Source organism: Octopus bimaculoides, chromosome 11 (assembly GCF_046866305.1).
Source record: "Octopus bimaculoides isolate indiv1 chromosome 11, ASM4686630v1, whole genome shotgun sequence".
NCBI lineage: Eukaryota > Metazoa > Mollusca > Cephalopoda > Octopoda > Octopodidae > Octopus > Octopus bimaculoides.
In genome coordinates this window covers 6,516,019-6,530,457 of record NC_142938.1, presented here as the reverse complement: position 1 = coordinate 6,530,457, position 14,439 = coordinate 6,516,019, and the positions used below count along the sequence as shown (strand labels likewise).

The following is a 14,439-nucleotide window of genomic DNA, read 5'->3' as shown; positions in this document are numbered from 1 at the left end:
CTGTCAGCTTCTTTTGCTGAACTAGTAAGTTACAGGGGTCGTAAACAAACCAGCACTGTTAAGCAGTTGGGTAAACAAATGTAGACATAGCCATCTAATATATATATATATGTATTGATGTATGAATATATATGTATGTGTGTGTGTGTGTATGTATATATATAATATAAATAATATATATATATATATATATATATACACACACATATACGTACGTACATATATATGTATATACATATGCATATATGGGTACAGGGAGAGGAAGCGAAAGGGAAAGAGAACAGTAAGATAGATATTATTTACATTTGACGGATATTTGTCTTCATCTTGTTTGTTGTTAACACAACGTTTCAGCTGATGTATTCTCCAGCCTTCATCAGGTGTCTTGGGGGAAATTGAAGTGTCAATTATCTATTGAGCGTACAAGTATCTATTGCGACATGTGCAAGGGACAGACTGGAGTTAGATAATTATTAGAATGCTTGAACTTTAGTTTTGACAGAAATACCAGCTTTTTTTGGTCGACCGACAATATATGTATATATATATATATATGCATAGAGCCATACAAACATACATCATACATTTAAATATATATATGATTACATATGACACATCCATACATACACATACACACATTTATACATACATTTAGTGAAGATGAAGCAGAGTGAGAGATAGAAAGACACAGACAGAGTGAGAGAGGCTAAATGTCTTGAGGAAAATATGTGTGTGTGTGTGCGTGTGTGTGTGTGTGTGTGTGTGTACACAGCTCATCTCAGATTCTTGGTGAATAAACACTCACTGTGTATTCTGGGATATTTGCTGTTTATTTAAACTGTTTCTGTGTGTCTATTTGATTTGTGTGATTACTGATTAAATATTGTTTTATTTGATTAAACTCTTCACGTAACGAATGTATTTAACTAGCCAATACCAGTCCAAGAGCTGTTACCTTTCCACTAATGTCATTGGATATCACATTCATTCCAACCATTATTCTTCAACCCTGAGCAAGACACATATTCCTACATATAACATGACGGCAACAATACTCTTCCTGTTTTTGTCTGTTGTTGCAACTGAGAAAATCCCAATACCATATGATATAATTAGAGACCTTAAAGGAATTGTACCAGTGAAGATATTTACTGCAAAGGAACTCAAAGACTATGGAGGGTCTGATGTGAGTACAAAGTCTTCTGCAATTTTCCATTATACGTGCCATTTATTAAAAAAAAAACTAACGAGCTGAAGCAGTGTTTCTCAACTGGAGTCCACATAATGTTTGGGGGTCTATATAAGATTTGGTCATTGGTTTTATTTCTATAATACACAAAATATTTTAATGAGTTTGTTTGTATGATTACTAATGATATTTAATTATGAAAGTACGATAGGATTTTTAAAGACCGAATGGCTATGGGGGTGCACCTGAGAAAAATAGGGATGAAAGGGGTCCTTAGGCAAAGAGAACTACTCAGTTAAATCAACATCATTATCTTCATCATTTAACTGTGTGTGTGTGTGTCTCTGTCTGTGTTTGTGTGTGTGTCTGTGTGTCCGTCTATGTATGCATATGTGTGTGTGTGTGCTTGTCTCCCCTCCCACTTCCCACTGCTTGACAACCAGTGTTGGTTTGTTTATGTCCCGATATTTTAGTAGTCCATCAGGAGAGACTGATAGAATAAGTACCAGATTTAAAATAAGCACCGCGGTCAATTTGTCCAACTAAAGCCCTTCATGGTGATGCTCCAGCATGGCCAACAGCTAAATAACTGAAACAAATAAAAGATAAAAGGTGAAAATAGATCTGGAGAAAGAAATGACATATTTCCATGGTTATATTTCAGATTATTCTGTAAATGGAATTTGTAAATAGATTTCACTTGTTTGCTTGTTTAACATCTGTTTTTCCATGCTGGCATGGGTTAGATGGAGGTGTCTGAGGCAGGATTTTACTGCTGAATGTTCTTCCTTCCATCAATCATTACCTGTTTCCCTTGTAAGTCTTCCTTTATATCACAAGGTCTTTGAAAGCACAAAGCAACCCGACGTATTGTTACAAAAATAATGGAAACATCGTGTCATTGTTTCTCTCAAGCAAAGCTGAAGGATATCAACACTCTCTCTCTCTTTCTCTTTCTCTCTCTCTCTCTCTCTCTTTCACACACACACACACACATACACATACACATACAGGTGGGGAACAGATAAGCCATGAAACCGGGAAAGCGGGCCCCTATGTATCGGCATGACTAGAGAAGATAACTTTAGCTTCCCCTTTTTTAGGGGTACTCATCTGTACCAGCTGAGGGGACTGGAGCAGTGTGAAATGAAGTGTCTTGCTCAAGAACACAATGCATTACCCGGTCCAAGAATTGAAGCCACTATCTTGTGACTGTGAGTGCAACACTCTAGATCAGTGGTTCGCAACCTTTTCACAACCAGGGACTCCTTTTATTTAAATGAGTTTTGCCACAGACCCCAGGATATTGAAAGGTCCATCAGCTTAACATGTTCATGGACTCCGCTCCCCGCAGTACTATTTTTGTGGACCACTAGGGATCCACGCACCACCAGGGGTCTGCAGACAACAGGTTGGGAACCACTGCTCTAGACACTAGGCTGCATTTCTACACAAAAAATTCTTTTGCGTTTGTAGAATTAGTTTTGTTCCAGAAATTAATTTTTCTTATGTAACACAATGAATTTCTCGTGTATTGAAGAATGTATTCCAACATGGTACTGCAAGCACTGAAGGTGGTGGTGGTGGTGGTGGTGGTGGTGGTGGCGGTTGTGGCAGTGGTGGCGGTGGTGGTGGTTGCGGTGGCAGTGGCAGTGGCGGCAGCAGCGGCAGCAGCGGCAGCAGCGGCAGTGGTGGTGGTGGTGGTGGTGGTGGGGGTAGTGGTGTTGGTTCTGATATGTGAAACCCAGCTCGGTTTCCAGGTTTAAAATATGTGACAGAAAGGAATTTGCTCTTACATGACAGCATCACATGTCAAAAAAAAAAGTGATAGTATTACAAGAAAGAATTGCCAAGTTAATTCCAGATACATAAGAACTGAATCGAAAACAAAAAAGGGGGAAAAATAAAAATTAAAAAAAACCTACAGCAAAATTGGTCGACATACTGCCATCAACCAATGTCATACAACTAGGAACAAGATGAATATTGAACTTTGATACACACATTTAATAAAACAATATAAATTCCTACATAAGGGAGTGCTATCGAACTATCTTTTGAAGTAAACAGTGATTCAGGGCGCTAAGCATTTATACAAAACATGATCCATAATAAACTGATTTCATTTAACCCTTTTGATGCCAACCCACCTCCTAAGTCACCCCCGGTTCTATGACACAAACATCCTGGTTTTGGATTTATATTTTTAATGTGGTTTTGTATTACATATGTATCATGTACATACAGGTTATATTCCAGATACAGGTGTCAGTTTTTCTAAATTTAAATAAATATATATAGGTGCAGGCATGGCTGTGCGGTCTGAAGCTTGCTTCCCAACCACATACATACATATATATATATGCGTATATATATATATATATACATATATATATATATATATGTGTATATATATATATATGTGTGTATATATATATATATATATATATATATATATATATATATACACACACAATGGGTTCTTTCAGTTTCCATCTGCCAAATCCACTCACAAGGCTTTGGTCGGCCCAAGGCTTTAATAGAAGACACTTGCCCAAGGTGCCACATAGTGGGACTGAACCTGGAACCATGTGGTTGGGGAGCAACCTTCTTACCACATATCTACATTTATACCAGTAATATCATTATTATTTATGTCAGTAAACTGTATTTGATAATTTCCACCTTATTCCAGCCCACCAAACCCATTTATTTGGCCTTAAAAGGAGTTGTCTTTGATGTATCTACTCGCAGAGGTAAGAATTTGATAGAAATAACATTTTATTTTCTGGCTGGTTAGATGTTGGGCTTACAGTGGCAGGCTGGGATAATCACAACTGAGTTGTCAAGCGATGTTGGGGGGACAAACACAGACACACAAACATATACATACACAGATACATACATATATATATATATATATATATATATATATATATATATATATATATATATATATATATATACATATATATACGACGGGCTTCTTTCAGTTTCTGTCTACCAAATCCACTCACAAGGCTTTGGTCGGCCCGAGGCTATAGTAGAAGACACTTGCCCAAGGTGCCATACAGTAGGACTGAACCCGGAACCATGTGGTTCGTAAGCAAGCTACTTACCACACAGCCACTCCTACGCCTCTCTCTCTCTCTCTCTCTCTCTCTCTCTCTATATATATATATATATATATATATATATATATATATATATATAGTGGGAATTTACAAAACAAATCAAAACAAAAGACAAAAACTAGTGGTATAAACAACAAACAGATGTATTAGTTTAACGCTCGGGAAGTGAGAAAGTCTTTTACGTTTCGAGCCTACGCTCTTCAGCAGAAAGGAACACAGAAATAAGCAGAGAAAATAAAATGATATATATTAATGTGTGAGTAATTGTGTGTGTGTGTGTGTGTGTGTGTGTGTGTGTGTGGTCATCGAAAAGGAAGAACATATTGGACAATGTAGATAAAAGGCTGATATGGTTATACGCGGCAAGCTTTTGACCCTGGATTTATTCGATCATGTCTTGAGAACTAAACAAATAGACTTGAGAACTAAACAACAACACAATTGTATTGGGGTCTCCCCCACTCAACACCTTTTCCTGCCTAAAACTCATATATGTCTGCTAGCATCATCCATATCTTATTTAAGCTCTTTTCCCACTACTTACCCCATAAAAAAAAAATCCCCATTTGATTATCTGAAGTCTTGCCTACAACGTAAAGAGTGAGTGACTCACTTTTAATCTCTGACCGTTTGTCTTAGGTACAATCTAGGAACTTTATAGATGATAAATAGACTTTGTCAAAATATGTCAAAACGTGTCAACTACATTCGAAAAGCATTAAAATATATATTAATATGTTAATACTACATTATCGTATTAAAAACACAATGTCTTCAGGTCATTTACCTTTGGTTTAGAATAAACAGTGCCATAATTCACTGTGTGCGTTGAAGCATCAGCAGATTTCATTTGCATGAAAATATCAGCGATAAGAATATTCTGTGGAAATTCTCAGGATTTCTTACAATCCTCTTTTTTATTAAAGCTGACCCATTTGTTACCGCATTTCTGTTAGGATGCATTGCATTCGCTTCAATTCGTTTTGAAAGTAGTCAAGAATTTAGTAAAATAACTTTGTCATTATGCTGGTGTTTGGAACATAAATTAACATGAAATTTTGATGGAGGTGTCACGAGGGTATGGTGTTTATGAAAGATGTAAGATGCTGGTGGTTGAGATGGGTACTGTTCTTGTTGCCTGTAAATGATGCACACCGCTCAAGAACAATTTTACAGAAACCTTATTCACTTGAATTGACTGTTATTAAGCCATAAGCTTTTACTTGGTAATTTGTCGATTCTGTTTTGAATCTGCTAAAAAGGGTTTGTGTGTGTGTGTGTGTGTGTGTGTGTGTGTGTGTGTGTGTGTGTGTGTGTGTGTGTGTGTGTGTGTGTGTGTGTGTGTGTGACTTTAAAACAGAATTTCTGTTACAGAAACAAAAGCAGTTTGGGGCAGATTGATATTAAAAGGATTTCAGACCACGGATTTCAGTAAATTATCTGTAGGTTCTGGCCCAAAAGTCCTCTGGAATAGACCAACCTGTTTGATTTTCATTATGCCCAGAGTTTCCCCGAGAATGTTTTTATTAATCCTTCATAGAACTTTCACCTATTACAATGCCCATCTAGTAGAGGACTGTGAGCACTTGGCAACAATCTAGATGCCAAGTGCTCTGCCCCGGTCTTTGCTTGATTCAGGACTGTAGCTCCGTTAAAGAGACGTGCTATGGAAAGATATGTCTAGCAAACGGCGACCACATCTGTTTGCCGTCAAGCAATTGCTGAATTATTTGGTTTGGAAAGATTGTCACGAAATTCGCCTCTCTGCACCTGTTGTCCCGACTTCCTCTTTCTGTCTCCATTATCTTTGCCTTCTCTCTTTTCCTGCTCTTTTCTCTTTGTTTTTGTTTTTTTCTCCTTTTCTTTCTTTCGTTTTATTTCTATTCTCCAGTGTTGATTTTTCTTCTTTTTTTTTGTTGTTGTTTTGCTTAACATACACCACGTTAAGTGTCGGTTTAGCCTAAATCAAATAATAAGATTTTGTGGGATATAATTCGACCAAAGCGAAGAAAAATAATCTTTTGGTTTGATTTTTATCGCAGTAGTTTCTTTATTCAATACCGTTTCAGTGACTGGATTTGAACAAACGATTTAAGAAATGGACCAATCTTAAATAAAACATTTCAAGTGAAGTTTGTCGTCCAGATTTTATCCCGAAAACCGACCTAGTGACCATGAATTGACAACGCTGCTGATCTTTCAGTCGTATCACTTGTGAAACGTTTGAAACTGAACAACTGACGTAAAAAAAACTCTTCTTCTCCCCAAATTTAAACAAAATTAAAGCTTGTTTATAATAACTGACAAAATAAAATTAAAATAAAAGATAAACGGGTACAAATATACTTTAAAATATGTTTGTAAACAAAACAAATCCGGTGCATTTAAACTCTTTTTCAATATAAACAAACAACACACATATACACACAAATGAGAGGTTTTAACTCTATATTTACTAATTAAAACGTATTGTATATTCTTTTAGGCAAAAAAGGACCCAGCTGAAATGGGGTTCTGGAGGACTTCTGAAGGATTTCTGGAGTAACGTTACTCCACAGGGTGCATAGCTCGGACATCAGGAGTCCATCCAGGTCAAGATGCTACCTCTACGAATTGGGAGATCACAGTTCCGGTACTACAGACATGGGAATAGAATGTCGCAAGAAAGAATCACAAGATGGTTTCTTCAAGTCGAACCAGCCGGCAGGAAACCTAAGGGTAGGCAAAGGACGAGATGGTTGGATAATATCCATAGTCTTAATTGGTCATGCTTAGAAATCCAGCCAGAAAAGTGTAATGACAATTACTTCTGATACGATCCTATGGAGGAGGTACCTAAGAACTCCACTCCCACGACCCACCCAGGAATTGGGGGCAAAGAAGGTGGATGAGTGGATGGATGGATGGATGGATGGCAACAGGGTCCAAGCAAACTGGTGGTCTTCTGTGCTGGTGAGAATTGTACAATGAACTTCATGCGTTTTGATAAGTCTACGGTATATCGTGGGGGAGAAGTGAAAGGCACAAAGCCAGCAATTTGGCGGTGGGGTTTAAGTCGATTACATTGACCCCAGAGCTTAACTGGTACTTAATTTATCAACCCCGAAAAGAAGAAAAGCAAAATCGATCCCGGCGGAATTTGAAATGCCGCTTAATATTGACAGGAAGTGTAGTTTCTCATGAAATCCGAACTGTTATACATCAAATCACATTTTAAACGTTATACCTTTGCAAGTCAAGAGCAACAGATTAATACTAAAGACATGTCGAAAAGAAAAGGAAAAATGACGATAGTGAACAGTGGTTTAAGTGGTGTGTGTGTGCCACCTGGAGCACCCCTTCAGTTTTCCGCCTGGAACATCCTATGAGTTTGCTTTCCCTGTTCCCTATACAAGCTTATACAGCAGATCCCAGAAGTACCGTCCAAATAAAAAACGTCACCCAGGGAGGACTGTCCCTTGCTTCGCCTACGTACGCGCTGACAGTGAAACTCATAAACCCCATAATACAACCAAAATGAAGGATTTACTCATACAATCAGCACTGCCCTAGAATTTCATCAAGAGATAGAGTTCCTTTAAGGTAAGCGAGCTGGCAGAATCGTTAGCGCGCCGGGAAAAATGTTTAGCGGTATTTCGTCCGTCTTTACGTTCGGAGTTCAAATTTCGCCGAGATCGACTTAGCCTTTTATCCTTTTGGATCGTTAAAATAAATAGTTCTGGGGCTATATTAGAAGATACTCGCCCAAGATGCTGCACAGCAGGACTGAACCCGAAACCTAGTGGCTGCAAAGTGATCTTAATCACCAGCCATGCATACGATTATATTACTTTTCTACTCTAGGCACAAGGCCGGAAATTTTGACGATTAGATCGACCCCAGTACGCAACTGGTACTTAATTCATCGACCCTGAAAGGATGAAAGGTAAAGTCGACCTCAGCGGAATTTGAACTCAAAACGAAGACAGACGAAATACCGCTAAGCATTTCGCCCGGCGTGCAAACGTTTCTGCCAGCTCGCTGCTTTATGCGTGCGATTATATCAGTGAAGTACGTATACTAAGCAGACGTTCACTTGTTAGTTCGGACAGCTGATACTTTTAGATACAGCTCTCACGCCAGCTGGAGAGAAAAGAGGAAGGCCTTTACCCAGCAGCGGTGAGGGCAATGACTGATTTCATCGTTTACATATTAAATATAAGGTCAAGTTTTATTAAACATATGATTTATGAGGTGAGTTACTGGTGGTACAAATTCAATTAGATAAAACATGTAATACAAGAGAAATACGTTCACACAAACACACACACACACACACAGTGATGTGCCATATATTGCCTCGAGTATTCAGCTCTTTGACGAAGTCGTAGGGCTACCGTATTGACGCCCTGCATGTTTTTAGCACTTTTTAAACTTGGCAGAGCCTATCACTCTCCTGCTCCGACAACAGACAATTTCTTCAAGGAGAAAGACACGACGAAAGAGTGAGAAAAGGAGAAGAATCGGTCCCTGTACAAAGCTAGTACTTTATTATTTATTGACTGAGAAAGAATGAAAGGCAAAGATGACCAAAGCGAGGTTTGAGTTCCAATTGCAGAAGGCCAGAAGGATAACCGCAAAGCAATCTATCCGAAGTTCTAACGACATTGCCGATTGGTTGCCTTACAAAACACACACACACACACACACATGCACACACATACGCACGTACATACACACACGTGTGTGTGTGTGTGTGTGTGCACAAATATTTATGCAAATATATACATGCAAGCATGCATACATGCATATATGCGTACGTACATACATGCATGCATACACACACACATACATACATACATACATACATACATACATACATACATACATACATACATACATACATACAAAATATCGTTTTGTTTTCGTTAGTTAACGTTTTGATTAATACTTCGGTCAAGTATTTCTTCTGCTTATGTAACATATAGAAGCGGTGATAACCCTCCTTGCTATCTGTTCATATATTCTGTATCTTGAGTATTTATTAATGTTTTTAACTTGTATTCTAAATGTAGAAAGTCAAAAGGTGACATGCGGCCTCATCGCTTATTGAAGTCGGCTGCTGAGGCTTTCCAGCTACACCGGTGTGCTGTTCCCAGTAGAAGATTGGTTTGAAAGCCAAATAACTGAAAAAAGCAGAAAGACCGCGGTGCTTTTATATGGCCGCAGTCCCAGAAACAGAGACAGGGAGACAGTGCATTCCCTTGTAGCGAAAGACCGTGTTTGATATTCTATTAAACGATGTTTTAATGGAGTTTTTTTCCCCCAAAACATATCAATGCACGCTGTGTGGTGTTCTCTATCGTTATCTTCGTTATTTTTAGTCAAGGTACAACAGCAATATTCACAAAATAGAATCATTATCATCTTTGTTTATGATTTCGTGGGGTGAAGGTGATGCATGGTGTACGGTCTTCACCTCTGAAGAGTTTCCAAGATCGTTGAGGTCGATATGATTGATATTCAGCGTAAACAACATTAAGTTGACCTCTGCAGAAACAACATTGGCAGGTGAGTAGATTGGCTTCTCTGGTGAAGAAGGACTGGACAAAGTAGTATTAATGAGTATTAATGAAACATAGTAAAAATAATGAGTAAAGGAGAGACGAGCTTTTACGATGGATCTCAATGGAGGTGACATGAGACATGCTATACTGACGCACTATACACCCTCTTTTCGACTTACGACCGAATTCCGTTCCGACTTAGAGGTCGTAAGTCGAGTTGGTCGTATGTCAGATTTATATTTTCCAACACTATGTGCCAAAATTTGAAGCGAATATTTAACATCTTCGGAAACAAAGATGGCGAATTGATAATGTCATTGGTATATTATTATATAGAATGCCTGGAGGTGGCGAGCTGGCAAAATCGTTAGCACGTTGGACGAAATGCTTAGCGGTATTTCGCGCGTCGCTACACTTTGAGTTCAAATTCCGCCGAGGTCTACTTTGCCTTTCATCCTTTCGGGGTCGATAAATTAAGTACTAGTTGCGTACTGGGGTCGATCTAAGCGACAGGCCCCCTCCCCCAAATTTCAGGCCTTGTGCCTATAGTAGAAAAGATTATATAGAAAAGATTATATAGAATTTTCGCGAAATTTCTTCTGACTCTCTCCTTCTCTCTCCCTTTCTCTTTCTCTCTATGCTCTGAGTTCAAATCCCACGGAAGTCAAACTTGCTGTTCATCTCTTCGGGATCGATAAAAAGAAAAAATACCACTACAGGGCGGTGGATTGGCAGACCTGTTAGATGGTCGGGAGAGATACTTGGCGGTGTCTTTTCCGCCATTTTGCTTTCTGGCTGCAACACCTGCGATGTTACTATTGTGATTGGAGTATTAGATCTCTTTGTCCTTTTGTATTTTTGAGAACTTTCATATCTCTACATCAACACCGAGAAATTGTGTAAAGAGTTTACTCATTCAGTCCACATGTTTGAGTAAAATATGAAACTATTTCGTCTTCTCTTCCTTACATGTTGGAGCAAAATATAAAACTGTTTCGTCTTCTTTTGACTTCCAAATGTAGAACATAGAAATAAGTAAATGAATGAAGTCTTGTGTCAATAACGTAAACATGTCGGGCAATCACCTCTGTTTTGTGACAGAAATGCTCGACCGAAATATTAATCAAAAGATTAATGAATGTAAACAAGATATTTCTCTCTCTCTCTCTCTTTCTCTTTCTCTATCTATATATGCATGTATGTATGTATGTATGCATGCATGCATGTATGTATGTATGTATGTATGTATGTAGTATGTATGTAGTATGTATGTGTGTATGTATGTATGTAAGTATGTGTGTGTGTGTGTGTGTGTGTGTGTGTGTGTGTGTGTGTTTTAATATACGAAGTAGATCAAGCTAAAAAAAACATAGCGTGTTAATATTGGGTTAGAAATCCTTTGGATAGAAGTCGAAGGCTGCCTGTGGGATTCGAAACCTTATCTTCAGTAAACGTGACAAACGTTCTACCACTGGACTAAAAGGTTCGGACTTCTCTGGGCGCGGACCCACTCCAGGCGGAGCTTTTATGGGGTGGATCTTTTGAGTTTGCTGTATAAACATGCATACGTTTCATTTGCTTTTCACTACATGTTAGAGCAAAATATGAAACAATTTTGTCTACTTTTTACTACATGTTTAAGCAAAATATGAAAACGGTCCGCTTTCTTTTGACAAATAAATGAATGAAGTCTTGTGTCAATAACGTAAACATGCAGGGCAATCACCTCTGTTTGGTGATATAATCAGAAGAAATGCTTGACCGAAATAGTAATCAAAAGATTAATGAATGAAAACATAAAAATTGTGTTCTCTCACTCTCCCGCACATTCTCTCTCTATATGTATGTATGTATGTATGTATGTATATATGTATGTGAAGGCGTGTGGTCATAACCATAAGGCCGTGAGTTCGATTTCCGGCGGCGCATTGCGTCCTTGAGCGAGACGCTTTATTTCACGTTGCTCCAGTCCACTCAGCTGGCAAAAATGAGTAGTACCTGTAATTCTTTTTCCCGGTACTTTCCTCCATGAGATAACGATATCTGTTCCGAAAGTCCACCGATCAACTGTTACGCCCGTCTTATGAATGCAATAATTCATTTTCTAATCCTTTAGTAAAAAAAAAAAAAATGGCTGCCGATAACAAGAAAGTGCCATCGGAAATCAAAGCTGGAACACCTTTCATCATAAGTTTGCTCAATTAAAACAGACCTGCGTTAAAAAACAACTAATGATTCTTTTATTCTTTTATTTGTTTCAGTCATTGGACTGTGATCATGCTGGAGCACTGCCTTTAGTCGAGCAAATCAACCCCCAGGACTTATTCTCTGTAAGCCGAACCGCTAAGTTACAGAGACGTAAACACACTAGCATCGGTTGTCAAGCGATGCTGGATACACAAACACAGACACACAAACATATACATACATAACACACATATATGTATATATATATATATATATATATATATATATATATATATACGACGGGCTTCTTTCAGTTTCCGTCTACCAAATCCACTCACAAGACTTTGGTCGGCCCGAGGCTATAGTAGAAGACACTTGCCCAAGGTGCCACGCAGTGGGACTGAACCCAAAACCATGTGGTTGGTAAGCAAGCTACTTACCACACAGCCACTCCTGCGGTTGAAGTTTTATAATTTTTATTCATGTTTCATGCTAAAAACGAACTATTTGACCTTGCTTCCTTCTATATTGCTTTTTTCTTTTTCTTTTTTCTAGAGTTCTACGGAAAGAATGCAGCATATAATCGGTTAGTCGGAAGAGATTCTACCAACGCCGTGGCTAAAATGAGCCTTCATGCAACAGACGTCAGTAAAGCACACGACATTGTAAGTTCTCTGGAATATCCATCCATCATTCCATCCATCCATCCATCCACCCATCCATCTATCTTTTCCACCCTCGATTCTTGGGACGGTTGTGGAAGTAGAGTCCTCAGGCATCTCCTCTATATAAGCAACCATCATTACATTTTCCACCTGAATTTCTAAGCGTGACAAACTGAGACTATGGATTTTATACCACCATCTCGTTTTGTTTTGTCTATACGTAGGTCTCTTGCCGGTTGGCTTAGCTTGAGAAATCCGTCTTGCGAGAAATACTGAAGTTGAAAGTTTTTATCAACCTTTAAAGCCGACACGGGTTTCTTTATGCAGTTACCCGCCCTTGAAGAAACAACAGCCAAATCTCACTCGAATCATGCCCTACCTTCTTATAAAAAGAAGAATGCATTGAATTATTTGGTCCTTATACACAGAACTTTAAAAAAAATAATAAGTGATAAAAAAAAATAGAAAGCGGGTTGAACCTTTGATCATAGATTTGTCAGTAGAGTAGCAAGGCGGTGGAAACGACGGGGACCCTATTTTGGCAGGGACAGCATTTTGGGGGTCTGCTGTATCAGCTTATATAGAAGGTGGGGGAGAGTGCACGGGAGAATCGAGAGTTGCTCCAAGCGGAACACGCTCCAGCTACAGCATTGAAGTTTGTTCAGTGAGAGCTGACCTTAGGTCTAAGTAATAACAACCTTAACTGAATGATTTCATTACTTTAGTTCTTTTCTTCTTTCTTTCTTTCTTTCTTTCTTCCTTTTACTTGTTTCAGTCATTGGACTGCGGCCATGCTGGGGCACCGCCTTGAAGGGTTTAGTCGAGCAAATCGACCCCAGGATTTGTTTTTAAGCCTGGTACTTATTCTATCTGTCTCTTTTGCAAAGCCGCTAGGTTACAGGGACGCAAACAAACCAACACCAGCTGTCGAGTGGTGGCAGGCGATAAACACATACACACACACACATATATACACGCGCACATACATACACACACATATCTATATGATGGGATTCCCCACAGTCTCCGTCCACTCAGTCCACTCAAAAAGACTTTGGTTGGCCTGAAGCTAGAGTACAAGACACTTGTCCAAATCACCACAGTGTGAGACTAAACTTTCTTCATTTATTTTACAGAGTGATTTGAGTGAAATCCAGTTGAAAGACTTGGAAGAGATATTTCATAAAGTTTATTTGGCGAAGTACCCTATCGTTGGATTTATGGATTATTTGCTGTCTGTCGAAGAGTTTGCCAATCAAATAAAGCCTCAAGATGAGCTGTAAAAAGAGATTCCACAAGAATTAAGAACATTTTGAAAGTTTCTTATAATTATTCGTGTCTTAAAGTTTAAATTCATACCGTATGGAAATATCTAGTTTTAGTTTTGACTCTTAGTGTCAGCCATTTTATTTAATCTTGTGTTTCTTCCAGAGAAGAACAGTTGAGTTTTGTAACGACAGTGATAGTGCTTTTGTGTAGTCTTCAGCTAAAAGATAGATATATTTTCAACAGCAACAGGTAGCACATATGTATATATATAATATATATACTCGAAACAGCTGTAAGGGATTATTGATTTGTTGTTAAGAATAGACAATTATCAACTTCCCAATCTCCAGTTTCTTTTTCTTCTTTAATACTATATGTGTGTGTGTGTGTGTGTATGTATGTGTATATATATATATATATATATATATATACACACACGCACACGCACA

The 14,439-nt window shown here is 38.4% G+C and overlaps 1 protein-coding gene across 1 annotated transcript; it reads left to right on the top strand.

The window, feature by feature from the left end:
- The first annotated feature begins 943 nt into the window (after nucleotides 1-943).
- Nucleotides 944-14,031, top strand: LOC149133166 (uncharacterized). The gene is made up of 4 exons (XM_089360639.1): nucleotides 944-1,186; nucleotides 3,885-3,945; nucleotides 12,612-12,721; nucleotides 13,858-14,031. Exons 1-4 carry the CDS (start codon nucleotides 1,040-1,042, stop codon nucleotides 14,002-14,004), a joined length of 465 nt encoding a protein of 154 aa, XP_089216765.1. The 5' UTR covers nucleotides 944-1,039; the 3' UTR covers nucleotides 14,005-14,031.
- Nucleotides 14,032-14,439: the final 408 nt, after the last annotated feature.